The 27,112-nt window shown below is 37.4% G+C and overlaps 1 protein-coding gene across 12 annotated transcripts in view; it reads left to right on the forward strand.

Annotated features, from left to right (window-relative positions):
• Positions 1 to 25,318, forward strand: part of SORCS2 (sortilin related VPS10 domain containing receptor 2) — a 553,956-nt gene extending 528,638 nt beyond the window's left edge. For 8 of the 12 annotated variants that reach the window (XM_080592004.1, XM_080592014.1, XM_080592013.1 and 5 more), the window contains 5 exons: positions 2,114 to 2,213; positions 3,732 to 3,834; positions 11,695 to 11,852; positions 14,064 to 14,143; positions 14,475 to 25,318. In XM_080592004.1, the coding sequence (XP_080448130.1) occupies positions 2,114 to 2,213; positions 3,732 to 3,834; positions 11,695 to 11,852; positions 14,064 to 14,143; positions 14,475 to 14,498 (465 nt within the window). In that variant the 3' untranslated portion in view covers positions 14,499 to 25,318. The remainder of the gene's footprint in view (positions 1 to 2,113; positions 2,214 to 3,731; positions 3,835 to 11,694; positions 11,853 to 14,063; positions 14,144 to 14,474) is intronic. The other 4 variants (XM_080592009.1, XM_080592008.1, XM_080592010.1 and 1 more) reach the window with 4 other exon arrangements.
• The last annotated feature ends 1,794 nt before the right edge of the window (positions 25,319 to 27,112 follow it).

Here is a 27,112-nt window from a genome sequence, read left to right on the forward strand (position 1 = left end):
TGGTTCCATTTAGGCAAAAGCTCTCTTTCAAATTTATGCATGTAAAAGTAACAGCTGAGGGTGTGAGGGTGATTTTTGCCTGGTTTTAAGAACACAGCAATTTCAGAAGTGCTTCATTTATATCATTGACTTTAGAGAAAGATTTGGTTGTTTAATTTATGCACATCTATTACATGTCTAATGGTGGTATAAATCTAGTTGAGTCAATTAAAGTGCATTTAAACTAAAGCCTGGGAAGCAGTGGCTCTGAGGAAAATTTAGGATTGTATCTAGACAAACTACTGTATGAAAATTCCCACTGAGTTTTTTTTATAAAACGGGTGAGTCAGATCCCCAGGTGTGTAACCAAATGAGTGAGTTTGAATAGTAAAGCTATTTCTGCATTCTTATATAGGATCCATTGTTTTCAAATTTTATAATTGGAAAGGATGTAGGAAAAGAAGATAAATTAAAATGCCATTATAAGAACCTTAGGAGCTCTAAACACTGGGTTAGTTTTTTTTTAAAAGTTGAAGTAGAATCATTGTGCTCAAAACCTACTGCAGGGAATCAATCAAACAAACAAAAACCATCAGGGCTGAAACAAACATCAGTCTAACAGTGAAATACATATGCCAGAACCTTTGGTTGGATTCACGTGGAGTTCATATCTTTGACTTGTGGAAGTGTAGTTTACATAGACCTAGGTGGAAACCTAGGGGTGGGGTGAGAAATAATGAACAAGTTTTAGTTGCTTGAGCAAAAAAAACAGAGCAAATGTTGGATTCCTCAAATACCTGCCAGGAAAATATGATGTTTCCAAAGGTAAATTACAGGGCTCAGTAACTGCATTTACTGGATGAAAGTTAGATTAGCCTAAAGCAGTGCTCCCTCTCACCTTGTATCCCATGAATGAGTGATTGAGCCTGAACTGACTGACTATTTCAGTGGTGTCAGCGTCACTTTAAAGGCTGCTAATCAATATAGTTTTCATATTCATTCTCTTTTCAGACACTGGGTAAAAAGATAAATACTTAAAAGCTATCTGGAGTAATTTTCCTGTGAAATAACTGTGGCCATGCTCACATCATCCTTAGGTCGAGTTATTCCTTCACCAAAAAAAAAAAAAAAAATCTAATAAAGTCAATGGAATGACTTTGGAAGTTAGATATTCCTCAGTAAGAGCAAGAATATTTGAATCTGAACTTTTGTGAAGTCTCTCCATAATACGAGGAAGACTGCAGGGATTTCTGTGTGTTATGCTGCAAAGGCTTGTCAAAGATGAGCACCGTAATTGATAATATCATAAAAGGAGCTTCTTGTGAAGGTTTTGTGGATATAAAGCATACTTCTAATTTGGCATACTGTGGGAAATCGTATCTTAAATTATAAGGCATAGAGTATAAAACTGGCTTTGATCTTTTAGAAAATTGCCTGTGTTGAAGACAGAAGGAAGTAGAAGGGAAAATTCAGCCAGTTTTTCATCTGGAGTTAGGATATGATGGTATATTTAATGGTTCTGCTCCATAAAAATGTAAGTGACCATATATTAGTATGCTCTGTCCACTGGAAAAAAATAGAAGGAATCCTTATTTTTTCCACATGGATGGATGTATATATTTCTATAGAGTATTGTTAAAAATTAGATACAAATGGAATCCATCCAATTGTAGCGAAAGAGATGAGTTAAATTACAACATGCAGTTCATTATCAAATAACAGTTACTTTTCATAGTAAAGAAATCTAAAGTGACATTGCAGATTGTCTTCTGATAGGGTTAGGAAAATGGATAGAGTTTATAATATGGCTTATGCATAGTTTGAGTTATGACTGAGATAAACCCAACAGTGCGTGCAAATATAACATGTTGTCTGTCACATACTCGGTAAACCTAAAGGGTTTGGTAAGCAGAAAGATTTGGCTATAAGGATTTGACATTTTCAGCATTTACAGCTTCTGGAGTTTTACATGATTTTTAACTATGGAATTTCTTTAAGATTTCAGCTCATCAATGACAAGTGCTTTCTGAGTTTCTCACTACAATGAACCAGGGGTTGTCCTATTCAGAGCATTGTCTCTCAAAGTAGAACCGAGTAAAAGATGTCTCAGACGTTCTCTCTATTGTGTTTTCAGAGAATAGCAACTATAAAGCAGGCCTTGAATGCACACAACATCAGTTTCTTTCTGAGGGGAGGATATTGGGTCTTGGTGACCTTAGCGGACTCCGATTCAGGTAAATATATATCAACAAAGCTTCTGACAGACCAGCCTCTGGATGCCTATTAGAGCTCTGATAGGTGAAGGAGAAAGTTTTCGTAACAGTATATGTATGTGTACATATATATACATACACAAGTACATATATTTACTTGGGACGTATAGCTACACACACACGTTTGTATGTGTATGTTTATATATGTATATGCGTATATATTTTTTTACTCGATAGTTGTGAATAACCATCACCACCAAATACATGTTTTTTACATAATTCTGTTTTGTCATATATCATGATTTGTCTCACAAATTTTCTTTTTTGATCTTTTCTGTGTAGCCATGACATTAATATCTATTCTGTACAAAACAGTGCCATGAAGGAAGGCTTCAAAAAAACACTTGTTGAACTAGAGGCACTTTGACTGCACTAGCTACTGAGAAAGTAGATCTTCTGAAGCCATTAACTCTCCTAATATAACTCCGTGCATCTGTGACATGGCTTTCTATCTCTGCTTGGTGTCACACAGATGGATCTACAGATCTGAAGCTTGCTGTAGGGTCTCCACAGAGTGTTGCACTGCTAATCCTATACTGAAACAAATGATCTACGTATTCTCTGTTTAAAACAAATTGAAACATTTTTTTTGGAATGCATTTCCTCCATCTCCAGATTACCTTTGTAGTTAGGACCTGGTGAAGAGTGTGCGTGTGTATATGTATATGTGTGTATATTTTGAACAGAGATGTGTTAACATGATATTTTAACCAGAAAGTTCAAATTTGACTTAAACCACATATTAGAATGTCTCATAGATTTGGTGTATCATCTCTAGTAACATACTCTTGTCTCTTATTTGAATGTGCTGTGGAACAAAAGCTTAGCTGACCACAATCAATTTATGCTAATACTGATGTAAATGATACTTTATTTGTCAGTTCCCTGTAGAAGATAAAGTTTTTTGTTATCTAGTCTCTTTAAGGTAGAATCATGCTATAAATTTCACTGTGGTACCATGTCTGATCTCATTAGAAAACATTCACTTAAAGGAATAACATCCATTTACCAGCTTAAAAGGCTAGAGTTGAAAGAATCCCACATACATTCCAGTGTTTACCACTATATGATCTTGATGAGCTTCTTTGTTGTTCAGAGCCTTAGTTTCTCCATCTGTGAAATTAATACAGCCCTGCTTTTGCATGATATTTACTTAGGGTATGTGATATTTCCTATGATAACTTTAGATTCACAGAAAACAAAACAAGCAAAAAAACAAACAAAAATAAACCCCACTCAGTGTGCAAATAATTAAATCTTCAGGGTATTTTTTTTTTCAAATTGGTTCTTTGTTCTTTAGTGGAAAGTCACCAATTAATTTTGTGTTGTTGCCTTTTTGAAGAGGCTACAGATGGATTGGAGAGGTTACACAAGTAGGAACAAATCTTTTGACTTACCAATTAAATAGAAGAGAAACCCCAAGACTATGACTGATCTAAAAGAGGGCATGCTAAGCTGTTGTGCTGTTTTTTATTTCAGACTCTCAGAGGATTGGAGGAGGCAGTGGCTACTGGGCTATTGTGGTTCTCTTTGTTATCTGTCTAGTTGCAGTTGGGGCTTTCATCCTCTACAAGTTCAAAAGGCAAGTAAAACCTTAATCAACAACATATACATTTTGAGATTTAGACTTACCCGCAGATCAGCAAAAAAAGAGTTTATTGTTCCAAAAGGAGACTGAAAAACTGCAAGAAGTCCACCGCTTTGAAAATCATATTTTTCTGAGCTTCATTCTGAACTGACATCAAGGAAACAGTAGCAATATGGGAACTGTGGAGAGTGTTCACCTTGTCTAAATAATATCATCACGAAAGAAAGATGAACTAAAATATTATTCCTAATTAATTCCTATCTCATAATTTCTATCTCATTACTCTTAGCAGTTATGAATGAAGCCCAGTTATCACAAGCATCTGCAATGCACTTTGCTAAAAAAAAATATGTATATAAATATATCAAAATGTACAACTCTGAGGAGTTTCTCTTTGCACACATTATGTTTTAAGTGCTGGGACAATGCCACATAGAATAAACGATGGTAATAGATAAGCATTAATTTGACACTAGGATGTGTTAAAGGAAGAAATAATTCTAGAGGTGGCCTTTATGTGAGACATATCCTCAAAATTGACGATGGTTACTGTGCTAGTCTTCGGCAGTCTGATAGATCTTTAGTCTGCAATGGGTTTCTATCATAACTACTTGGATGCTGTGCAATTTAAAGAAGAATTTTGTTCTTTTTCATGAGTTTGTGTTACCACTGGCTATATTCTTAGCATTTTAATAACTTTGGGGCATTTAGAAGCTGTTGAGTTTGATAATATTGGAAAGAAACCTTCATTATCATCAAATCTTTACTCAGGATTTCTATCAATTTGTCATATTATTCAGGGTTGATTTTTATTTGAAATGAGCATGTTTATAGAAGTAGATATGGCACCATGTTTATGATGACAAAAAGCATAGGTAACGTTTAAGTGAGAGTTTGTTTAGATGAGCGTTTTTAAGTCAATAGAGAAACCTTCTTTGCCAAGAATCTCTTCATTTTCTCCCTGCAGAACATAAGTTTCTTAGGGCCCATGGTGACTGATTGCTCTAAAGCACAAAGTACATAATGCTGTATCAGACTGTCTATAACTGAATAAAAATCCATTTCCCTATTTTAAGTGCCTGCAGCAAGAAAAGGCATAAAAATGGTTGATGTGATGTAATTATATTATTTCAGTAGCAATACATGGAGGATTTGTTGGTTGTAGTACGGAATCATAAAACTTGCTTGCGATATGTTTCGAAAGCAGTATGATTTATATCTTTTATTAGCTCTTAAATGAGAGCAATTAAATAACAGACACAATTACTGTGTGGCAAAAGAAGTATAAAATATTCAAGAAAGGAAGAAAAAAATTATATTCCTTAAGTCCTATCTAAAATGCCCAATGAACCATTGCTTTATAAATAGAGCTTTTATTAAGGAGGAAACTACAGTACCATTTGCAAATTGTGAGCTTTAATGTCTCGCACACTTCCATACGTAATTTGTGAAAATCATTTGCATTTGAATTTTATGGGCGTTTAATTTTAGTGCAAGTGAGCAGAAATGTGAGATATATTCAGATGCTTCTCAGTAGCCTGAAAACTGCTGTTGGCATTGATGAATGACCATGCAGTAATATTCAGTTTGGGTCTGTACCATATCTCTTTCTGAGATATTTGACAGAATTATTTTTAAATATTCCTGCTAAGCTTTTCCAAGATGCCTTTTTTTTTTTTAGTTGCATCTTTTTCATACAGTTTGGTTTTCAAAGCATATTGAGTGCCTAATCAGTGCTCAGTTTGAAGAATCACTTTTTCCCTGTGTGCTTCCTGTGAACTCCTCTCCCACCCAAATATCTAATCCCATAAAAAAATATCCCTTAAAAAGGAAATCTTTCCTGTGTTTATGTGGACTTACAATAAATTTCTGGATCCCCATGGAGTACTTTCTTACAAGTGCAGTCCCTTTAAAGTTAGAACAGTGAGTGTGTAAGTTTACAAACTGGCCCATAGGGACTGAGGTTTTGAAACTGAGGTGTCCTTCGTTAGTTATAAACCAACCTGAAATGCATGAAGGCTTATCAGTGTTAAGAATTTGCTGAAAGAATGCCATATGCAACAAAAAATGTTCAAATTTGTGAGATTATTTCAGCAGAATAACACTTTCTAAGCCCTATGGTACCTCAGACAACACATGCAAATGTAAATATGAATTATTTCCACTTATAAATTATAGGCATGTATAAGGTGTTGAAGTGTTAATACTGTCCATAATTTTTGTATAATTCAGAAAATTATACAGGAGGACATGTAAGAGATTTGGTGTGGTGGTGATTTCCTTTCATTTGTGTAAGCTGATAGGCAGATACTTCCTTCAGAAAAGCGTTAAAATTCCATTTATCCTCAGAGAAATGTTTATTAATCTTAGTTTTGTCACTACAATACTTGGGTCTACAGGACTTGCAATTGGCATTGGGACACAGGCAAAGAAGAACATGACTTGGATTATTCTCTGTCTTTGCCAGCACGAAAAATAGTTCTTAATGTTAAATTTGGTATCTGGAAAGATTTACCTGGTAAAAGAGAAGTAAGTTTTAAATGATTAATGTTGATGGTTTCTAAAAACTAATTCTAGTCTGATTCCATGAGTGAACAAAGATGGTTTTACATGTTTTGGGTAGGGGAAATTTTCAGTATAGCAGTAAGGAAAGAGAAGTAATACCCAGGCTGCTAAATCTCACTGTGGCTGTGACACGAGACAGTGCAGACAACAAGCATGGATATTGGACAAGCCAAGAATAGTTTTCTTTTTCTTTGCTTTTACGTTCTGGGTATGGAAATCACCAATCTGATGCCTCAAGCAAACAATGTGTTACAATGCTCACTAGCACGCTTAAGTTGTTTAACCATCCAGGTAAAAATGGACTACTTCTGCTGCTTCTTTAGACCAGAAAGCTGCTTCTTTAGACCAGAACAATATGAAGCAGATGGAAAATATTTTTGAGAAATCAGGCCCATTTTTTTAATACAGATCTGAGACCTGCATATATATTTTTTTTCTGTACCATCCCATCTTTACTAAATTTGGTTCAGTAAAGATAAACGTTTTCCATTCCCTTTGAAAGAATGTTTGTTTTTCTGTGTGGGTTTCAAGTCACAACCCAGAAAAGATTTCTTCATCCTTTCAGAGCAAACTTCCCCAGTGGGGGGTCCTGGGCAACATTATAGAGAAAGCAAATAGCACTGTCTGCACTAAGCAAAGTGGAGGAAAGGAAAATTGTATTTTAGCCACATCAAAGCTGCCATATAATCATTATGTTACTAGTAGAAGATGTGAAATCATCCTTTTCTTACTTTTTCACTTCTGTATAACAACAGGGTATTAGATTAACCAAACCAGAGCAGATAAGAATTTTTTCTGCCTAAGTGCCTTACTTGGTTAACAGGAAAAAAAAATTGATTCTCTAAAAAAGTATGAAAATCTTCCTCTTTTAATTTGTATGCAAACTACTGCCTGTATCCTAAAGCTGAATACTGTGTTTTCAGAAATGTCTGTGAGTCTACTTCAATCAAATTTATACCATTTCATGCATAATTCTTTTTTTTCTTGGGACTGTCAAGTGCCACTTTTGGTAAATGAACCCTCTCCTGGGCCATTTCCACAATGTGGAGCAGAACTGTGTTATCTTTCTGCCTCATTGACTTACTATCTCATTTTCAGTCTCTGAAGAAAAGCTATCTTTTTTCCCCACCTTGCTTATACTACTTTTATGTTCCATGAGAGCAAGTTTAGTCCCAATTCATGCCACTTAGTTATATACATATATATAAAGGCACTAATTTAATGATCTGTAATATTTCATAAAAACTTCCTCTGAAATCAAAGTAATAGCTTGTATAAAAGATTTCCAAAATGAAAGAGTGAAGTAAATCAGGAGCATCTCAAAGCACAAAGAAGCCATTCATCTGAACATTAATCCAAACATAATAAAACCAACACCACAATAAAATATTCTGTTTAATGGATTATTGTTGTTGTTAGTTTTATTTAAGTTCCAAGAGCATGATGCATTATTCCATATCCTTTGCCATGTGAATATGCTCCTATTTTTTATACTAAACAGAATCTTAATCAAGCCTCTGGAAAATGAGTGAAGCTGTGTAAAGGCCAATGAATATTGGCTCCACAAGGCGGGAATTGAAAGCCAAATAAACTAGAGAGTTTAAAGGAGTGAGAATCAATATCTCATCCCCCTCCTGCTGTTTCATACTGCTGAACATTTTTAAGTACAAACAGTTCCTGGTATGGACTGATTAGAATTTGTGAATGTAGAAAAACAGTTGCTTCCTAGAATATCTTCTAAAAGGTTTGGGACCTGGAGAGCTCAGTCAAAGCCATGTGCTGGGATGCTCATTAATAGTTCTGTGCAGAATGAAGTCTCCTGTTCATGTTTTTATGGTCCTCAAAGCAGGCATGAATATTTCTTCCTCCTCATGGTTGAAATAAAATGCTACAGAGAAAACAATAGGAACTAAAAATGTAAACCATAGAGTGCAATACAGCAGAGGTAATTGTCTCCAGTGATGGATGCAAAGCACAGGCATTTTGCAGCTGAAGAGTAAACCCCCAAAAGAAACCATTGCACAATCTTTTTCTCTGTTCTGATAAAACATGCTTTCAATTTTCATATTGCTGATATAAATCTCTTGGGTCAAATTTCATGTCTTGTCATGTTTTCACAGTAGTCTTTTATGTAGACCCAAGCATTTCAGCTCTGCCTACTTCAAACACTTACAATGGACTCAACATAAATTGCTTCCTTAAGAAGAGCAAAACACATCAGGGTACGCACTTTTTTTTTTTTTTCCGGAATAATTAGGGATAGCAGCTTCCTTCCTACATATTACAGCAGTGTGGAGCAACTGGAAAATTGCCAGAATTAGGCCTATATTTTTGCAAGGATTCAGTATCCACATCCTGTTTCATTCCACAGTGTGGTTGTCCCATGTAAACAGAACATCTGGCACATGTTAAAAAATGTGTCTTGAAAAGACTTGGACTGTCATTTTCTTGAGATCGGATAAATCTCTTTCTTGTAAAATTGAAGCAATATAAAACACATAGAGATCTCTATAATGTATAAAAGGTCAGATGACCTTCACAAGACTTGTAATATTCCCCCTCCTCCCATCCATGTTCCATGATACAATCTAAGATACTACACTGAGTATCTCAACTTTATACCTTCCCTTAAGGATCTGTGCTTAACAGGACCAGGTTCATGAGGTCTGAGTGAGAAATATCAGCTTATGTCTTTTCTCCTTTTATCCATAACCCATAAAGGAGTGCTCTTAACAACAAGAAGTTTAATGGTTACTTGTGAACTTGTGAGGTTTCTTCATTCAGGCATGTTTAATAGTGTGTATTGGGATTATGGTGATCTAAGTAAGATTTACTGAATACAACAGTTGAAACCTCAGGTTTTATACCAAAGGATGCACCCTGTTGACCTGGTTTCAGGCAGGTCCTTCAGCCTGTGAAAACACAGGCAGACAACAAGTAGGTTAGCAGCTCTCACTGTAAAGATCTGGAATGCCATATGGGTTTGAGATGGATAACATTGTTATTATGTCAAAAATATTTTGGTAATGCTATTGATGCTTCCAAATCTGTCAGAAATACATCTTTGAGAAGATCTCCCAATTCCTGTAGAAAGGTATGTGCTAATTCTGTAGATGTGCTGCAAAGTCATTCTTTTGGGTTTTGTTTCCCATAGACATTTGATGGTGGACTGAAAGGAAAGCAATTTGACAGGTTTGGTGCAGGTCTGATTGAGACAGATATTGTTTTCACATGGCTAGTTTCATTAGCAGACACATTATAAACTGTCTGAAGTTACTGGCCCTAGAGAAAAAAATCACAATTAATTACCTAATGCATTTGTTTTTGTAATGAGGAAGGAATGTCCCTCTCTGTTTTAATGTGGCTTTTTTACTCCAGTTAATGGGAGGACAATGATGCAGGGCTTGGCAAAGTATGTTAGTGTTGGAGGAGCCTTTGGACGTCCTAAAGCAGTCATACCAGCATAACATTGTGCTACCAGACCCTTTTCCCATCCTTGGGATTAGTTAGTGCCTGTGCTTTATTTACTCCATGCTCAGTGGGGTACAGAAAATAGTAAAACCAAACATATTTCTTTCTCTGTGCTGCTTGTAAATAATGGGATAAAATGCCTGATTGATACATATACATGTATGTGTGTATGTGTGCATACACACATAGCTATACAGATGTGTGTCTACATATTTAGATATATAGGATGCAGTTCATCAATAGGGAGGAGATCCCTTTCACTCATGTTTCATTGTTTAACAATATATTTTTTTCTGTAGTTATTTGTGATGCAATGAAAGCTGCTGTTCAAAATAGGATGCTGCAGTAACTTTTACCTCAAACTGGTGCCACGTGGAACAGAACCTTTCTTCTAACATAACATTTAAACACAGGTCATCTCTGAAAGCCAAAAGAAAGCAGAGCAACTCATGTATTTATCCAGTTGTCATACTGCTGCCAGAATATGGAGCAGAAGTTGGCCATTTTTAGAGGGATACCTAAAAATTGCTGTCAGTTTTTCTGTCTTTGCCCTGTAGATACAGGAGCAAAGCAGAAACCCCAGCTTAACCTCAGCAGTTGAACCCCATTTTCCCTTTTTTCTTGTTGTCTGCCCATTGCAACCATTTCTTTTGAGCACAGACTTCAACAGCCATGATCTGCTGTCATGCTGATCAAGCTGTCAAGCTGCTGCTTGCTATGTGGGACAAGGAGCTCATAACCTGCAGCTCCCTAATCAGAAGTGTCTGCTTGGTGAGTAGGAACGGATGCTGTTGTGTGCCCAGGCCGATTTCAGATGAACACAGCTACAACAGAGGGTATGACTCTCTAGAAATGTTTAAACCATGAGTTCTGCTGCAAAAGTTAGAAACCCCTGATTTATCCCCTTTGATTTTACAAAGTCTAATTTAAGTAAATCTAGTTAAGAAATCTTTACCATACTTACTTTAAAGCTTCCCAAGTTCAGCTATGGTGCTAATTGTCTGTTAGAGCTGATAAAGCTGTTTAATAACATGCTTTTTGTTTTTCTAGATTCATATCAGAATGAATAAGTTAAATGCTGTTTTCCATGGAAAGTTTGTTTAAATCGGCACTTCCCAGTAGTGCTTTAGTGCTGCCTGCTTATCTCTACCCAACTAACCCTGCACAGAAGCACTACTTTCTTACTTGCCCTTACCAATGCTGGGTTACTTCCTTACTCTACACCTCTTGCTCCTGGACTCCTGCTGCATCGCTCTCTTCTCCCTTCCCATTCCCTGTCTCCTGGATTTCTCCTGCTTCTCTCCTTAACCCTAATACATTATGAGAGTGCCATTGAATGCTACCACTAACTTTCAGTGTCAGCCCACCTGACCAGGGAGATGGGCTTGACTGATTGTGACCCAGCTTTAATGTTTGCAAAGATGTCTGGTACCAGGAAAGAATTATGTTGGGGCTTTTTATTGCTTTATTTCACAAAAATCACTTTTTGTGTGGTTTTATTTATTTTATTTTGTTTAGTTTTATTTTTTATTTTATTTTAATTTATTTTATTTTTAATATAGTTTATTGTGTATCAGACTTAGTCAAGAAATCATCAATGCAGAATTCTTGAGCAGTTAAGGCTCAAGAGAGTTAAATAAAACTCTTAGAATAAAGTCTTGATGACTTTAGATTGTGAACACAAAATTAGGGATGGATATGATTGGTTCTATGATGTGATTCTGGTACTGTGTCATTGCTAGAGCTCTGCTCTGGTGCCAGCATGTGTGTGGCACAAAGGACTTCCATCACAAGACTTTTTCTCCTTGTCCAATTTAGGAAACTGCCAGGCAGGAATGTCTATGCCCAGATGCACAACGAAAAAGAACAGGAGATGACAAGCCCTGTCAATCATAGTGAGGACACCCAGAACATCATCCAGGGTGAGGAGTTTATTGATGATGATCTGGACTCTCAAACACTAGGTAACGCAAGAGGTAACTTCATTTTTAGTCTATAAATTTTCGTAAGTAATTGATTTTTACTTGATATTCATTTTCATTTTAGGTTATTGTTTTGTTTTCTTTTTTCATTTTCTGCTCAGACTTGGGATGAAGCAAATAGTACACTACTGAGAAAGGATTATCTCAAGTATCTTATTTTTGCTTGCTTGTAATGAAGGCTAATGTATGAATGGCATGCTATGTAGAACACAGGTACAGAGACAATAGAGTTTAATGTCAGGAGACAGACAATTTTTATAATTAGAGAAATTATATTTGGTAGAACAGGATATAATTGGTAATATCTGAATTAACTCAAGAATCCCCTGAATTAGTGGAAAATCAAGAAGACCAGAAGGATTTTTACAGTCAATATTTCCAAGATTTCAGATGAATTGTAACTATATCCATTGCTGTACTGGTCATTATATTCCAGTGGCATTTAAAGTTTTCATTATTAGAAACATTAAATTTATTCCTGTGTAAAAAATATTATGAGTCTTCCCTATTTTAGCTATTAATTTGCTAGTATTCATGGGGTGGTCATAAGTAACCTGTAAGGGAAACTTCCTGTGAAACTCTCTGAGTAATGATTTCAGTGTCAGGTAGAAGTGTATACCCTGGCCCCCAGTGGTTATTTTTAATGTAGCATAGAGTACTGAGCCATAAAGTTCCTGTGAAATTTACCATTGTGTTCAGAGTTCACTGAAGTCAAAGTCTGAAAGGTGTAGGACAATGGGAAAAGCTCTCCGATTTCATTCATACAAATTTTGTGAAAATAAATCAGATATTCCAAAGCTTTTGGAATTTGTGGTAGTCCCTTCATGCTGTAACAGGCAACTGTAATGTCTTCATGTACCCACAGAAAGGGATCTATTTTAGTTGTGACAGAGGCAACCTGAGGTAGGACAGAATTTTGGCAGAGGAGAGATTTCTTTGTCCCTGGTTTCGTCTTTACCTTCTGTTGCAGATGTCTTCATTTTCATTTGCTGAACCATGTGCTGCTTCTTTGTTCTTGAAGTTGTTAGCTTTAAGCACAAGGGGAGCTTCCATCCTCCAGCTTTTCTTTGTGTAACTTTGTGTATTTCTATATTTTGTTTGACAAACTTTGTATATGCATATCACTGTGTTTTATTCAGATTTTGCAAGAAGGCCTTGATCTCACCTCTGACTGTTGGAATTAATTCCAAAAACAAGCCTGGAAAAACAAATTTTGTGTTAAAATTGTTTGATCAGCTTATCTCCAGGCTCTTTAGAGGAGAAAGCTGATTGCTAACAAAAGTCCATGTAGACATGCCTATTAATGTGGATCATTCAAACACCTCTAGTAATGTGCAAAAATATTACTTTTAATGGTAGAAAATCCCTCTTGGTCTATTTATATAATGCAGCTGGTGATGCTGTAATAAAGAAATGCTACCCTAATTTGTGACACATTCAGAAATAATCTCTACTTGCTCATAGCTGGCTACATAAGCCTGATCCTGCACTCATTACACAGAGAAAAAAAAAATGAAATCTTGTATCTGGGCAGAGTATTGTTATGGTTAAAGGGTGCAAGATTGTGATGTTTTGATGTGAAATGTAAGACAGTAAGCAAAGGCAGATCTCGAGATGATTTGTGCTTCTGCCAGGTTGTCAACACCAGAAGCATTTCAAGCAGAGCGTAAAGAGTTCACTTCTGTGGATCATAATCATCTATATTCATCAGCTACTGTACAGTTTTTAGACACAAGACTTTATTTAAGATGTAAAACAATACTTCAGCTCACTGTGCTGTTTTGTTACTTGCAATGCTTTCCACTAGCTCCGGTATCACTCACTACTGCCAAGAAAATATTCCTGTTAATGATACTCTTCTATTTTATCTGGCTAGAGTATGAAACGTGTTAAAATCCCTGCTCTATATTAAATTCCATTTTACAACACTGTTTGCAGAAGGTTCCTATGCTATGGAGATCCCCTCTAATTCTGGTGAGCTTTCTCTCTCCCTGTTGTGAGAGGTCTGTAACAGCCCCCGCCCCATGCACAGCAGAGTTTTGCAGGCCTTGGGTTCTGTTTGTTCTCTCTTCTCATAACTTTTGAATTTCCACAGTACAGTATTTCCAGACTCACCCATCCACTTTTTTTGTTTTCTATATATTTTATGTTGCCTACTTTATCGCAACCCCCACCTTGGGACTCCTCAACACCATTACCTTGCAGTGACTCCTTCTGGGAGAAGTGGCAACTTGAACAGCTACAGAGTTCCCCTATTGCTGATGCCGGTCAGTGTCCAGTCCCAGGTCAGTGGCATGTTGAATGGACGCCTCAGGTGCCATTCTCCCACCTCACCTGCACCCCTCGAGACAACTACACCTTTTTAAGCTGCAAAGAGAACCACCTTATGCTGTCACTGGGATAGAAACCCTAGGAATTCGCCACAAACTCACCACCATGAGCAAAAGCTTTAAGTGAAAGTATCCTGTAGGTACACGGAGCTGTTGCACCAGCCTTCACCTGTTTGATAAAGCCACTCTCTTTATGTGATTGACTTGTCCCTGCAATAAAAGGGGGATTTCTTGTGAAGTACCTGAAATACACTAATGCTGGCCTCTTGTTTCTGTATTTTCATAGGCAATCACTCAGGCGTGGTTTTGAGCATCAACTCCAGAGAGATGCACAGTTACCTGGTTAGCTGATATTTACAGCTGAACACAAAAACCGAAAGACTCTTCTCTGTATCGTTTTATTTTTCCCTGGTGATGTCACAAAATTGCGAATATGGCTGTAAATGCTGGTGGAGAGAAGGTTCCCTAACAGTCCCGTGGAAAAAAGGCGTCCATCATCAGTTACCAGGGGAGAAGGATAATACGTCTTGTGTTCACTCTATGGCCTGGGAACTCGTTACAATTCAAATTCAAACTATGGTAGCAAATTTGTAGCCCTAGGCACATTCAATGCCACCTTCCTTTTTTCTTTTCCTGTATATGCTCTAGTTCTCTATGTTTATTTTTAGGACGATTGTCTGTAACTTTTTAACTATGTTTTTAACTGAGGTATTCAGTGGGAAGCTGGGACTCTTCAGCCTGAAAAGGTGATTTCTAAACAAGTGACTAGACAAGAATAGATGGTTTTCACGATGACATTGTGTCAGAAGGCCATAACTCAGCAGTGGTTCTGTACTGGGAGAGGACTGAGCAAGGAGTCCTATGTACTCCTAGGCCATACAAGCTCTTAACTTAAAAATGTGTGAGACAATCTAATGAATTTATGCTTACGCCCTTCTGTGGATTACAGGAAGTAAAGTGTTAATTAGGATATCTCGTAATTATAGGATAATTCTCCTTTAAGTGTAGCAAGTCCTGACAAACCATCAGCATAGGTATATCCCCCGATCCCACCCCATGTGAAAGAGAAACACCAGCGTGAAGCTTTTCCCAGACCAGGTGCCTTCACTTGCAGACAGTCATTTCATTTGCTCTCCTATTGTCTTCTGAGCGAGCACCTCTAGGACGATGGCAGCTGCCAGATCAGTTATCTGTAAAAAAAAAAAAAAAAAAAAACGGTGCTGATGGCCTGTTTCTTTTTAAATTTCCAGAGAGTGTAAATACCTCTTTAGGTTGCTTTCTTTGTATGGTTATTTTTTAAAAAATTGCCATTAGGGCAGAGATGCCAGGAAGGTCAGAGCTCTCCTCCAGGTGGAACACCACAGTCCCCTTCCCACCCGTGTCACCCTTGGGACTTCCCCTGCCTTTGGGCCGTTGGAGGCAGGGGTGGGCAAACCCTGACCTGAACTCTGCTTGGGTTGCTCTGGCAGTCTGTAGGGCCCTGGGGAGCACCGGTTGTGGTTTCAGAGTTCGTATTTCCTTTCTCTCACCACAGGGTGTCACTCGGTCCCTAGCACAGCACTGGTCCCTACGCCTGCAGGTTGGGCAGTGGGGCTTCTGAAGGAGCATCCTGCAGAAGGTCTCGGGGGTCAGCCTGGAGGTTCCCCGCTCCAGATTTGTGATCAGCTCAGAGTTTCCAAATCCCAACCTCTGCACCCCCAGGCAGAGGCAGTGCGGTGAATCCGCACCTTGCTGCTGGTTTCCCCGCGGTTGATGGAGCTGTGTAGGAAATGGACTGTGGTGTGATGAGTTCAAACATCTGGCATCCTTTGTGTCACGGCTGCCTGGAATTAGGACGCTCCTCTCAGAAACCTATATAATCTCTTCACTTTTTGCCTTCAATAGAGAATAAATAGCTCTTTACTCAGTGAATGTCATACCAATGCTACTGGCAAGCTCCCACACCACCTTGCGTAAGGAGGATACAGATAGCTATCTGCATCTTTCTGAATAAACAAACAGTAAATAATGAGCGCTGGCAAGACAGAAGAGACCTGTCTTTAAATTACCCCATGCATTGGAGTCATTCTTCCATGTATCTGTTGATGGCCTAAAGCATATGGTTGTCAAATGCAACAGACTGGGATGTAGTAATTCAGTGCAGTACTGTAGGCTCTCACAAACCCTACAGGATGTATGTGTAAAGCACAAGAAAATCTAGTTTAGAAACGTAATGTAAGGACCTGGGTGGAAAAGTCAAAGATTCTGAAAGTGCTTGCAAACTGCTCAGGAAAATAATTTCCAAAATCTTTCAAAAAAAAAAAAAAAGAAAAGAAAAGAAAAAGAAAGAAGCCTAAGTAGTGGTAGAGTGCTGTGCAAATTGATCCAGAGAGGAGCAGTGCTCTAGCAGATGTGTACGCAGGAAGGACCGTGCTTAAACCCAAGGTGTTACATTTGTCTGAGTCTGCATTTCTTGAAGAGAAGTGCAAATACAAAAAGTGCTCTGCATCGGAAACTCTCAGGGTTGTTGCACCAGAGGCTTCCCCTTCTCACCAGCTCTTTCTAGTGGGAATGAGCTGGAAAAGAGTAAAATAGTATTGCAAACAGCTTGCTTATACCTGTGAAATAAATCTGTAGTAGGTATGGGGCAGGTGAGTAGGGGGATTAGCCTCATGAACAAGGAGTAGGGTGGAAATCCTAGTTTGGGATCGTTCTTCCACAGATTATCTGATTAGTGAATGACACTGTTGGAACTAGGTCATACATCTAATTTATGCTTTAACAACTACTTTTGTATGTGTAATACAGGGTGATTTGTGTCTCTGACAACAGGAGTCTTTTGGAAAACCGTAGAATATTTAACTGCTCGATACTCTAATTAACACAGCACAATATAGTGCCTGTAATAATGTTTTTCAAAGCTAATTAATCTGATTCATGCAGCACTTGTGTGAGGTTGGTTTGTCATGTCTTAAAAGCACTGTTTTCTAAAGAGATGTCAGTGTCGCCGTAACTGTATTAGCAATACCCAGCATATAATAAAGGAAGCCTTTGATTCCTTGGAAAAAATAACTTTAAAATGAGTTATTATGAAATTGAGAAAAATACCATGCCCATTTTCCCATTCATGGTTTATCTTTAAATGAAAATTCTCACAGCACTAGGTTTTGAATCTCTTGAACTACATCCAGGACATCTTAGCATTTTAAAGGCTATGTAAATATATATACATCCTTGATATATATCTAAAATCCTCTTACATGCATATACAGAACAGAGAGTTCTTTCTATGCACAAATGCTAGGCACACACGTATGCATTTGTACATGCAGTATTCGTATGTACTCCAGTTAAACTTGTTAGTGAGGAAGGGTGATTTGATGGCTAAGAAATGGAAGATGGGTGTCAGGTACCTAGATTCTGTACCCAGACTTTGGACAAGCTACTTAACCTGTATGTGCCTCAGTTTCCCCACCTGTAAAATGGGGCTGATAGTAATTATGTACCTCACAGGAGCATTGTGAAGCTAAATTAATTACTGTTCGTTCAGGACCTTTAGAGTGAAAGAATTATGTGAGTATATAATATTAATAGTCTAGCTTTCTTTTTTCTTTTTTTTTTCTTACTATTGCTGTAATTTAAGGTAGTGTACTGAAACCAACCACAATTATATGTACACGTAAAAAATCCATAAACGAAACAGGTACATAACTGTTAAAAAGAAGAAAAGAAAAAAAGAAAAGAAAAAAAAGGTAATTTCAGTTGAAAGCTGTTATTGGACCATATGCAGAGTAGCATTGCAACATGGGCTGTGATCTTGCTAATTTGCATCGCAGTATCTTAAACTTACTTTCTGCAGTGTTATTTGGTCAAAAGCCTAATACAATGGGTACAATGATACCTATCAGCATTGACACTGAACTATACTAAAACCAGAAACAACAAAACTGGTATTGTATTGGTATCATTTAGAACTTGTGGCCTTCTTAAACTCGCACGTATTTGCAAGTTCAAAAACACCTGGTACTTCTAAGAATGCTCCAACGAGTTCTGATATGAAGCCTTCAAGATTTACAGTTAACTGTAGTTTCCCTTTTGACACTGGACGTTTGAGACAGCTTTAGGATCGTCTACTCATATAACATGTTCAGAAATGCTCAGAAGACATTTACAGACACCCACACACTCACAGTGTAAATTAATTTCTTAAAAATAAAAGCAATATAAACCAATGTATATTTTTATACCCTTTAAAAGATGGTGGTGGAAGCAACTGTGAAGAAATAGAAGACACCAGCCTGAGGCAAGATGTTGTTATAGCTCCAATTGATACCCAATTTCTTTGAACTCTTTGAGGATATTCTCATTGAATATTATATTATTCTTGACGAGTTTTCTGCTTTCACTGACCAGTGAGAGCAGCATTCATTCACGTAAAGTAGATGATTTGTTAAATTACTGTCCTCTAGACAGACAGAGACAAATCAATGTTTTGTGATTACTAGCTCGAAGTACAAAGCAGATTTCAGCTGACGTTGTTATGTTGGTTATCTGTTTTAAGTCCGCTGAGAAATCCCTTTAGTGGGAATACTCTATTATGGCATGTCGCTTCTTTAATAGAGAGTAGCAGAATGGAACTGCATTGGTTTCTATCCTCCTTACATAAATACATGCTCAAAGATATATATATACATATTTCATTTTTAATAAATTAAATTTACTGCCTTTGTTTGTAGTAGCTTTTTGATGACAAAGCAATGATTCTGATATGTTTTGAATTTTGACGTTATTTAAATTTGAATACAACGTTGCTAAGTCAGTAGCATTGATGACAATGTCAGTTGAAGGTTTTTCCTTTGTTTTCTCTAAAACTATGATGTGGCTGTTTGTTTTAATGCGGCTTTGGGGAAAAGAAGACTAGAATTTTTATTTCATTATCGATTATTTACAGTTGGAGTTGATTTTATATGTCGATTGATATTGCTGTGTTGTTTCCATCTTTATTTTAATTTCAGAGTTTTAGAAGAAAGTACAAATTTCTCTCAAAATACTGGCTTACCACCAGAAAGAAATTTATTAGCGTTTACCTTTATAAATACTAGTTTTTGAGATGCAAAACTTTGATGGATATTCTAGACCATCGTAGCTTCCTAGCATATTTTCTCTATTCTAGCCCCAATTGCTTATTTATTCTACAACTTTCTTTGAGACTGGCATATAGCCTAATCCTACTAGTCTGTGAAAGTCTTTCTAAAACTTACATTAGAAGAACATTTAAGTGCCTAGAAGTAGTTAAAGCGTCTGCTTAGAACATTTTTATAACATTGTCTATATTTTCATATTCTTTATTTCCTTTCAGTATTTCAGTATTAGCCCTCTGACTGCCATTTAAATAAGTGTTTATTCCTTTCGTGGTTACATATATAATGTTTTTCACTTATTTTCAGACTACAGTCATCAAAGTGACAAGTTTTGAAGTATCTCAGACCTCCAGTTAGCTTTTGCTATTAGAAGCTGAGCCCTGCAGTCTTTGGAAAATATCAAGCTGTGCACTCCTTAATTTTTTAATCTTCTTTCATAAGTCAGCCCTCCTACCTGGCTGACCGCCTCTGCAACTTTTCTTCCCTTTCTTTTTGCTGCCTCCAGCTGGTGGGAGTGCAGAAGGGTTTCACAATGCCTAGATAGCCTACAAGTCGATTCCCAAATTTGAACAGGAACTGTTTGATGGACTATTTTTTTTTCCTTTCATTTCAAATATTTTGCATAGAGTGCAGAGGACTATATATACTGTCAGGAAAATAAAGACTAGTAATCTGCACAAATTGTTCTTCATAATGGTCTGAAGACTAAAGAATGTATTTTCAGATTTTTTTTTTTTTCCTGAAATTGATACCTTCAGTGAGTTAGTTTCATGTCTTTTAATATGCAAGGTCTTATTTCTTTAAGTCTTCAGTACTTCACTTTTTTTCTCCTGTTAAATGGAGTAACAAAGTATGTAAAATGTGAATTGTTAAGCAATGTATGACCAACTGAAAGATTTTCATTGTTTTCATCTCTCTTTTTTTTTTTCTTCCTTGTTTTTTAGGCTTGTCAGAATTACTATTTTCAGCTAGTTTACAAGACAGTAGCTGTGGTGATCTTCTGGAGACAGTATTTAAGACAAGAAATACTGGAAGGCTTAGAAATACATATTCTGTATGCACGATATAGCCCTGTAGGCAGTGCTAGGCTATGAATATACTGGACAAAACGACATTCTTATCAAAGAGGTGTTATGGTTTATATTCAAATATTCTCTTTTAATATATATAGATATAAAATATCTCTTCAAATACATATACTTAATTGCATATTCTTGTCCCTCCCTCTTTTAGGTTAGTTTTCTTTTTAGGAATGACATTTAGTAGTCCTGAAAAAGAAGTAGATTGTTTCCTTCACACAAGTAATTTAGTGTAAAATTATTTCCTTGCAACACATTGAAAGCATTACGTAAACTTGAGCTTTATTAATCAGACTTGATTTCTGAGGTTCTGTAGAATTTGCATCTTTATAACAATTTGTTGCAATGCAGTGGACATAAAGCCTCGTTGTGCAGCAATAATACATGCAGCAGTAGATGCCTTTGATGCACATATTTTTAATGCTATAATGAGTTTATTGATCGCTGGTAAATTCAGGCATTCCAAGTAAATTTCTTAGCATGTCTTATATTTCTATGTAATTTGTTGCTAATTTTAGCCAGCTTTTGGTACTTATATTTATTTCTGTCTGACACTGTCTGCTCTTGCAGATCAAAGGGCAAGAATTGGCTTATTCTCTTTAAACATATATATATATTCATTCTCACCATTTGCTTGTTAAGTTAAAAGAGTTTAGAAAGTAAATCTTTCTGAAATTGTGAAAGCAATGCTTTTTAATGAGAACAGCTCGTACAGAAAAAACAGCAGACTTGTATCCACATGTTTTTTGAGACAGACAGTCTTGTTATGGATTATGAACAGGCAGGACTATGCAGAAGGTGTACATCCAAAACAGCAGTAGGCAATTCACAAATGATAAAACTAGAGAACTTTTTAATACACTATTTATATGCCCCAGATTCACAGAAGGACATTTAAATGGTTACAGTTACAGAATATCATCACAAACGTAGGGAAACGCTCAATTTACCATCTCTACTTGCTGGTAAATGCACTGCTCTCTCTCTCTCTTTTTTTTTTTTTTTTGTGGTTTATCTTTTGAGGTGCTGCCTTCAGAGAGGTGACCTGCATTGTTTAATGCTTGGAACTTTTTGATAAGTAATTGGTGACACTACATAGAAAAATTTATCTGAATTTCCATTCTCTTTTGTTTTTCCTCAGTAATTGGTGATACTATATAGAAAAAATTATCTGAATTTCCATTCTCTTTTATTTTTCCTTGCTTTCCCTCCATACTCTTTTTTTCTCCTGCTGTTCTGTTTCATTATTGCTGCTACCTGTTGCTCTGCCTTGCCTGCCACCTCCTTCTGATGACAGTTTTCCACAGTCCACTTTTCTTTCTTCCTTGCATTTGTTTTGCTTTGTGTTCTGTTTCTATCTGTGTCTTGAATGCTAACAAGAGGAATCACCATCTCTTCCCCATCCCTGTCTTTTCTCTCAGCTCTGGTGTATTATCTCAGCGGATGTACTTCCCTACACTTTGGCTCTCTGCATTTTCTTCTCGTTTCTTTCCCACTTTCATTTCTTTTAATATTTTCATGTTAAATTATGGCTCTCGTTTTCTCTAAATCTTTCTGGAACTCTTCCCTTTTGCCATTCCTGCCCTTCTCTCATCTCCTTGTCCCAGGGAGCAGATATTTCTTCCTGAAATTGGCATCAGTGTTGTCCTCCTTGGAGGAGTGATAAACTATAACCACCATTTTCTGTCTTGACCTTACTGTCTCTCTTCATTGGAAGAAATACATTTAATTGGCAGACAACTAAACCCATGATCTACCAAATACCCCCTTCTGCCTCACTTCAGGTTACGAGGATGAGACATGGTGTTTACATGAGTCTTCTGGAGCACAGCAAGGGCTGGCTTTCTTTGCCTGCCCTTCAAACTGGCAGATACAGGGCAGCAGCAAAGTTGGGCAGGGACATCCTGACAGCCACTAGGCTGTGTATGTATTTCAGTATGGGCTGCTGAGAACCAAGGTACTACATAGCCTTTTAGGTATAATGGTACAACCCGAAGATGAAGAATAGGTGAGATAGAGTCCATTGCTATAGGGAAAAGAAGGACCAAGGAGCAGTCTTGGGAATAGTTTGTCGGGTTTGTATGCAACCTTTCCTGGATGCAGAGGCAAATAGCTTTCTTTTAAGCTCATTAATATGCAAGTTTAAGCTGTAACCATATGGGTTTGGTGGAATCTTCTTGTGGAGGAGCTTGCAAAAAATGACAGGAACGAGGTAATTGAAAAGCTCAGAGCTATTTTTGTAGGGTAGAACCTAGGCTAGAGAGGAAGTGTAAGAGCGATGCAGGAGGAAGAGGAGCACAAGATTATACGGGACAGGGAAATGCAGGGAGAAAGGCAATATGATCAGTGTATATGATTTTGCCACAAGTTGTTTATTTTATATTTTTCTTAAGCTTTGGAGCTTCTTTTAATTTGTAATGACACATATATTAAGTTTTGTTGGTTGCATACAGAGGCTTTCAACTGTGAATCTAAATTGCTGCAGCACCAGGAACACGACAATGCTAAATTATCAGCATTAATTTCTACTTATAATTAGAGGGATCTGACACACAGCAACATCATGCTTAATGTACATGGAAAAGTGTTTGCTTCCCAGCAGCCAGGATGCATGTATGTGTGCTTCAGAGAGAGCTCCAATATAGCTTTTACCTCTGAGATGATTGTAGGCCATTTGTTAATGATGCTCCTCCTTAGCATGGCACTGAACTAAGAGGCAAGGGAGAAGAGTTATTTTATGGATTAGTTATGTGTCTTGAATTTATAGTGATTAAATGTAATTTGCTAAAATCCTTCTATGACCTGTAATTTTATAAAGTTTAGAGAGGATGGATGGAGCCGGTGAGTAGGCGTAGTATTCCTAAGGGTAAACACCAGACACTGGACTTCCTGAACATGTGACTAGACATTTTAGTTTCAGGAACACAGAGTTCTTATATTTCCTATACACACCAGACATCTGAGTACAGCTCCTTTTTTTATTTGTCACTGACATGTTATGATTCATTTCTGCATGGGTGTATGGCATGAGATGCACTTGCTGCAGGGCAGAGGACTCTGGAGGGAAAACCTAATCACATGGAGAAGTACGCTTGAATTCTCCCCTCTTGATCCCAGTCTCTTCTGAGTTACTTTGCTCTGATTGTGGTTCTGCCAGCCAGCTGGTTTGAAGTCAAAAGGGGATTAACTCATTTTTATCCTCTTTTGTATGGCTGAGAAAAATACAAGGAAAAAATTGCAAGGGAATAGCAGCATGGAAGAGGTAGGGAATTTGATTAGCTGGTAGGGTTCTTTGGGAAGCTTACACCTTTTGTGCTTTACTTACCACTTAAATTTACAGTTGTGTACAGCTACTGTGATTTGTCTTTCCATTAACCATTGGCGTGTTTCTTTGCAAAAGGGAAGGTGGTTCTAAAGAATATCACACCAGTATATTGCAAATGCGGCATTAGAAGGCATCAGCTATCACCATTTCTCACTTAAATTAAAGTATGATAGTGTCATAACTCTGCACTTATGAATCTACGCTAGGAATATCAATTCACCCTGGATTAGGTATTGGAAAAAGGTTTTGAGATTTGAAAGTTGGAATGGGAGAATTTTCCATTTTAAGAGTAAAGGATTTATGCTGCCTTATTTACACTGCATCTGTGGCTGTTCCAACGCATGCGGGTCCAAAATCTCTCATTCCTGACTTGGACAAATAAATCATATAGATTTGCTGGCATTGCCCATGGGAATAAAGGGGAAAAAAGACATTCAAACCAAGCTTAAATAATATCTTCAGGCTAATTAGAGCTTCAGCTCTTGGTAAAGATAGAAAAGCCAATAAAGTAAGAAGTAGGCTTGACATGCTAGTTGTGAAGATTCACAAAGCGTTCCTCACTGCCACGTTGTTCATGTGCAGCATTACTTTTTAGGCCCCACAGGGCCAAATTCTGCCCTAGTTTATGGCCAAGCAGGTTCACAGACTTTGTCAGGTAAGCCTTTTGTTCCAGAAGAACGCTTACTGTTCATCCACAGTGAATTTGAAATCTACCTGCAGGCTAAAACCAGTTGTCATTTCACTGCATCCGTATGCACACAGGTGAGCGACTGATGTTCACCTGTAATTCCTACTCCCATGGTTAGCACATGGGTATTTTGTATACACATAAGTTAATTACAATGAAGGCAGCACTTAGTTTTTGAACTAATCACAACTGCTTTTTTCAGAGTGTGATCTACAAATGCTTAACACTGTGTTTCTAAATGGATTTCTGATAAAGCGGCCCTTCCAGTCCAGGTACAGGCTCTTAGTAGTAATTAGTATGCTGTAGTCCATACCTTTAACAGATGCAAGTGTGCAGTCCTCTCCTTTTGCCTTTGCACATTTTAGTATTTGTGAAATCCATACAAGACTTTTCCTATTTTATTTTTTTTTCGGGAGACCTTGACTTTGACCAGGTTTCTTTGTATACGATATCAGGACTTAAGGGAAGAACAAGATTAATCCATAACTGGTGCATTGTCGTAAATGGGGAAAAGTGTTATTTGTATATTTTTGTAAATATGTAACATTTAATGGCAGTTTTGTAGTGACGTGCTGTTTTTGAGAAGAAAAAAAAAACAAATATATGTTTGAATATGCTTAATGTAACACTTAACTGTGATTCAATTGCACAATTAATAGCTTAATCAGAAGTCTTGTGCAATATGTAGTGCACACACATAACCAAGTATCTGTTAGTGGTCCACAACCAAGTTTTTGACAACTTCTAATGATGATGATGAACTGTGCAGAGCAGTTGATCACAGTCTCTTTCAGCTTCCAAACATGTAGCAGGCAAACTACTGTATACGTACCTGTGTACTCCACTGCATCCAAAGGTATGCATTTGTCCTGAGAACCTGCACTACAGGTTTTTCTTTAATAAAATTTGGTTCTAAACTATTTGTTGTTTTGTTTTGTTTTCTAGTGAAGCAGCTTATGGGTTTTGTGGAGGCGAAACGGTTTTAGCACTCCCCAGACTTTGTGGGCGCTTAGGTTTGTCAGTCGTTAGCAGCAAACTTGTACGGTAAGGCCGCAGCAAAGCCTCATCTCATCCTCCTGCACACAGAACAGGACCTCTTCTTTTTGCCTTTTCCCCTAGTGGAGGTGAGCTGCGATATAACTGGTGTGAGGGTGACACTCTGTGGTGAGAAGAAAGCCATGCAATTACAGCCAAAGAAAAGTTAGTTCTAGAATGCCCCTGAATCAAAGGCTGAAAATTTCTGTCTAGCTAAAGAATGAAAGAATTCAGCAGGTTTTAACCTTGATCTCCCAGCAATAAACAGCCATAAATAGAACAAAGCTGTGTGTTCTTCTGATCTTCCCGTGTCTTTGTTTCAATCTTTTCTGTTTTCTTTGGCTTCTTTACACACTACTTACTTCTTATTTACTCCTTTTTTCTTTATTACCTGTATTGTCTTTTCTTTATCCCACTCACTTCCTGCCTGTGCTATGTAGGAGCTGCATCCTCCTTACAAAATTGAAGGGTTGGCAAATCCAAACCTGTCCTTGAGCTAGCTGTATGCAAGGATTTGGCCCCAGCTCTCAAAGTGCTCTCTTGTGACTGATCCTAGCAAGAACTGTCTTTCTTTGCTAAAGTCATTGTACTTTTAAGGCCAGAATATTCTGTGCAGCCGTGCAATATGGAAATTCCTTCCTGGTTTAAAACTTGGAGGCCTGCTACATACTTAGCTCAGATTTACCGCTGTAATACGGTTTTAGTTTTGCTGATAGGTGGTTGCTGCTGTGCAGATTGGCTGTCCCAGTGAAATCCTGAAGCTGGTAAAATAAAAAGCAAAGGAACAACTGAAATTAAAAAAAAAAAAAATAAACTTAATTTTCTTAGGGTGAATGCTCTGCCCTGGTTCAGCACTTTCTGATGGTCACTGCCAGAAGACAAAGCAGTTAGAGGAGCCGTGCAGGATGGGGAATGGGATCCTACCCCATTGCACGTCCTGCTAAATGTAAAGCTGGGTTCAGAAATGAGCTTGAGGCTTTCCCTACTTGAGCGGCTCAGCTTGAAGACATTTTGATGATTGTCGTTTCAATTTCTCTAATCCTGTATTGTGGCTAGCTGAGACTTTAAACTAAATCTATCACTAAAAAAATGCAGCCTGTTGAATCTCAAGTGACTGTGTTTCATTTTCCAAATTCCATGCTCTGATATAAATAAAAACAAAACCAAAAGAAACCCTAAACCCTCTTACTTTTAATGATGTTCCACAAGCTCTTTCAGAGGAAAGCTGCTTTGGAAGGACAGAAGTGAGAACAGGCAGAGACAAGATGCTCCTGTAAATGAGCCACCTCAAGAAACTTGCCAGCATTTAACCTAAAGGGCTACTTTACTTCACAAACCAATTGCCATGGAAAAAATGATAAGATAATCGCTTCACTTCCGTTTTCTTTGCTGTCCTCCTCAAAGCCATATTAATTGCTATGTTATTTTGAAGTCTAGTTGGTTTCAACATCATCATGAATTATGTCTCTGTAATAAAACTTCTGAGTCATAATCATCAGCCAATATTTTTTCCTGTTTTCCATTAAGAGACTGATTTTTTTTTTCTTTTTGTGATTTATGCCTTGAAAGATACTTTGCTTTTATATGATTCCAGCTGCTGTGGTGAAAATGTTACTGTACTCTGACCTTCATGGTTTTCAGAAGATGATGCAAAATGCTGCAAATGCTGCCCAGTAT

This window comes from Anser brachyrhynchus (genome assembly GCF_964034855.1).
Source record: "Anser brachyrhynchus genome assembly, chromosome: 4".
Classification (NCBI taxonomy): domain Eukaryota; kingdom Metazoa; phylum Chordata; class Aves; order Anseriformes; family Anatidae; genus Anser; species Anser brachyrhynchus.